Source organism: Melampsora larici-populina, assembly GCF_000204055.1.
Source record: "Melampsora larici-populina 98AG31 unplaced genomic scaffold MELLAscaffold_31, whole genome shotgun sequence".
Taxonomy (NCBI): domain Eukaryota; kingdom Fungi; phylum Basidiomycota; class Pucciniomycetes; order Pucciniales; family Melampsoraceae; genus Melampsora; species Melampsora laricis-populina.
The window spans coordinates 614,000-617,882 of record NW_006768795.1 but is presented as its reverse complement, the minus strand read 5'-3'; the positions used below and the strand labels follow the sequence as shown (position 1 = coordinate 617,882).

At 42.0% G+C, this 3,883-nt stretch overlaps 1 protein-coding gene across 1 annotated transcript; it reads right to left on the bottom strand.

Moving 5' to 3' along the window:
* Nucleotides 1-801: 801 nt before the first annotated feature.
* On the bottom strand, nucleotides 802-3,467 carry MELLADRAFT_123606 (carboxypeptidase S1; the record flags this gene model as incomplete). Its single annotated transcript, XM_007412493.1, has 12 exons — nucleotides 802-999; nucleotides 1,061-1,211; nucleotides 1,272-1,307; nucleotides 1,395-1,460; nucleotides 1,522-1,653; nucleotides 1,740-1,930; nucleotides 2,031-2,194; nucleotides 2,263-2,457; nucleotides 2,583-2,669; nucleotides 2,742-2,779; nucleotides 2,871-2,900; nucleotides 2,977-3,467. 12 exons carry the CDS (start codon nucleotides 3,465-3,467, stop codon nucleotides 802-804), a joined length of 1,779 nt encoding a protein of 592 aa, XP_007412555.1.
* Between the last annotated feature and the right edge of the window lie 416 nt (nucleotides 3,468-3,883).

Below are 3,883 nucleotides of genomic sequence, written 5' to 3'. Positions count from 1 at the left end.
GGATGTAAAAATAATTCCTGGGAGGTTGGTGTGCTCAAAAATTCATGGTCAAAGACTTCTCACACTTATGCCTCCAATTTAACTATGATCCAAAGGCAACACAGACACAAGATACCTATTTTAATTTTGGTTGCATGTCACAAAATCCAAAGTGAGAACATTCCATATCAGTCTTGTTTGTGTTTGGAATTTTCATTTTTCATTTATTGAGTTTATGTCTTTCTTTCAGTTATTCTTCTTCTTATTAAATCAATACATCAGTTTGGGTATACCACAAAACGGTCTATCTAAGGTAATCTTTGGAATTGAAAAAAACACTCCTCAAAGGTAATGAATGGGAAAAAAATGAACAGTCCTCAGCTCAACATGCTGGGATCAGGAAGTTGAAAACAAGTTTTGTGAGAGTTAACTAAAATACGAACTTCATCTGCTGATAAACTCTTTGATTGATAACTTTTGAAAACAGCTCTTGAGAATTTGATTAGTAACTTTTGAAAACAACTCTTGAGAATCTATAAAATTTGATATCTTGCTTTTTTTAAGAAAATCCTCTAAAACAGCTAGGGCCTGTTTGGCTGGAAACCAAATACCCCACCAAAGCCAAATACCGTATTTGGTTTTTGACAAAAAGACTGGTGTTCAGCAAGAAATCCCAAGGATTTAAAAAGTTGTTGCATGGAATATCCAAATTCTAGCGAATGTCTAAATTTCCTAAGAGAACAAAAAACAAGGATATGTTACTGTACAAGTGTTTCTAGAAATGTCTATCATAATATACTTTTAAAAGCGGTTGACGACTGTCTATGAGATGAAGAGCGAGAAGGGAGATTTTAAGCGACCAGCAGAACTCTGCCTGCTTTCCATTTGTGGGTTAGAGAGAGAAGAGGTTCCAATTGGCCAACTTGAGATAGGAAGGCCGTTCATGACTTGTTGAAAAAATATCAATGAAGCTTTCCCAGGATCTATTTTCTCAAATCCATATGCTGGCACTTGATGTCCCTATTTTCAAATCGTGTCAGAATGTCTTTTTCAAAATGAGAAAGAGAGGCAGGAAACTTACTGCGCCAAAGACTCGCAGGTAAGAAAAAGTGCCAGCATTTTTGTACAGCCCAGCTTTCTGGCCATCAACCAACCAATCTGAAAATTGCTGTTGTTTATACTGTTCTGAGAAAGTGGTATTGAGGCTATCGACCATCGCTTCGACTCCCATGCTACAAATGTCAAGGTAAAATTAGTGAGCAGTTAACTTATACTCAGGAGGATGCCCTCACTAATTGAGTATGTAGTCTGCATCACCATCAAATATTCTAATTGCAAGCAGAAGCATGTACATCAAAAGATAGGTCAGCTGGACAAAAGATCAAGGATATAATGAAGGAATGATCAGTACTAACAAGGTTCTTACTCCTGAATTGATTATTCTTTCTAACTGAGGAGCCGAGCTCATCATCCAATCGCCACTGGTAATCAAAAGTGGCGCTTCAGTATTGATAGAGGTTGGCATCAATTGACGAGGCAGACCCTTTGAAGAAATTATCATAAACATCCTCGTTACTTTGTGTCCAGTTGGTCTCCGCACCAATTGATTCTTGAAAGCTTTTCTGAGACAGTATGGGCTCAAGATCTGGTGGATACGGATTGGGATCAAGTGATCTATAGATCCCGAATGGCCAAATGTAAGACCCTCAGCTATCCATCAAAATGTGGATGCTGAATATAGTGCAGACAGAACTACATACCGAACATCATAAACATCACGCTTTCCGTTGAGAATTCCCAAAATGTTGTTATTGCAGAAAGCTTGGGCATTTGAACATCGCAATGGGTCGGACGTGGTCTGGCAAAGCGTGATCAGCTCCTTGCATCCACCTTCCTGATTGTACATTTTGGTCGCATTGGCGATGATATCATCGGTTACTAACTGTTCATACTTTTGGGGCAAGTGAACAAGGGCGCGTAAGCATGTGTCCTTGAAACATCATTAATGGGAATGACTTTCGATATGTATTTTATTCATCGAATTGACCTACCGGATTCGACTTCGCGTACTCCATGTAGTAAGGATATTGAATAAGGGGAGAAACAATACCGTTGCCGATACCTAGAGTCTTGACAGGTATTAGAAAGTTGCCACTTTGGCTGACGTTCTGATTCATCTGAAGAAAATAATCCGCCATGGTCGGGCCATAATGACCTATATAGTCGAGCGTCATTGAGGAAACAGATTCATGTGCCATAGCTTATCAGATCAATTGGACTGACCTCCATATGATTCCGTCCAAATAGCAAAATCGCGCCCGATGAACTTTTTATACTTGTTATCTGAGTAAAATAGTTGAAGTGCATTATAAACAGAAATAGCTGCCTCTGAGGAAGTCTTGACAGTCGTAGTACCATAGGAGTATCCTACACCGATAGGCTGATCTATGTAAAGCCTACGGAATGTGAAGTTGAAGGCTGATCAAGTTCTGCCCTTATTACAATAAGAAAGATCGCTTCTTACATGTTGGCCTGCGGGAAGCGGTCGAAGACATCACATCGATCAGACCATATCTCCAAGTTACAGTCAAGAAGGTTTGTACGCACGCTTTCAGTCCAAGAGTACGGATTGTTGTCAAGACCGCTTGAATCTAATTTGATTCTACAGGGACCGTTCTCTTGGAAAAGGCCTGCACCGGGGTTCGAAAGGATGTCAGTTAGACTCTTCTGAAGATGAGTGGAGTCTGAGAGTGGTAACGTACCGATCATCGAGCTACTTCCTGGGCCGCCATTTAACCATCTTCAGTCGCAACATAAAAATTCAGACAAATAAAAACTGTAAGATTTTTCGTTGAGCGCAAAAGTGAATTGTGAATCGGCGGAGGACCCACAGTACTAAAGGTGCCGTGTCGGGATTTTTCCTGAAATGGGCATATCACGGAAATAAAACTCAACTCTGCTCAACTTCTTCCTACACCAATATAGAAAGCTGCCTACCGCGCCTCAAAAAGCCAATAGAACATTGACTGATTCTGATTGATAGGTATGTATCCCGAAGAGGTTTGCACCCCATGATGAGTCTCGCAAACGCCAGAGTTTGAAACAATTCGGAGGGAGGAGTTTTGAGAAGGCGAACACGTTGATAGATTTATAGGCGTTTCCGGTGAAGGTCGAGGTTGATTCCAATCAGGTGTCGTGGGAGCCTGGTCGTTTACCGTTGTTGCCAGTTGTTTGATTCGTATCTCGGAACTCAACTCGACTGCCTCACTCTCTTGTCCCCCGCCAGGGATACCGTTATATATTGGGATCTGCCCGCTTCTTCGTTGCAGATGCCGGTCCCGAGGCCGTTGCGATGGATCGGCAATGGATGTTGCTAGCGCGAAGACATTACAACTGGTTGCGATAAGACTGAGGATAGCCCATGTTATTGAAGCCCGTTTGAGGCCGGTAAGGCTTGAAGGCTTTCTCCAGCTTGAAACGAATCGCATGTCCGAAGGTAGCAATGCTGGCACGGCCTTCGAAGACGTGAGTTATGAGGCACGCTTGCACGCAAAATATGCCGGCGTTTGATGTTTCCAAATCGATTAGATAGACTCACAGACTTTGAGACCGATGATTGGGAAGACCGCAATATCACTATTCTTTCAAAGGGGTCTTCCATAACAAGTCGCCCTGGATACGGCTTCCTTTTGTAAGGGTGCTTTCTTTGGTCGGATGCACAACATTGCTGAGTAGCTGTTTGTTCTAGACTGGAAATGTTTGACCCACTTCAATTGTGACTGTACGCAAGTGGCGTTATAATTCCTGAACCTGAGCTATCAAACCACTTTCCAACAAACAAGTCAAACCAAACCGACGAAAGTAATCGATCTAAACTCACCGGTCCTTCAAACGGAAGCTCGTC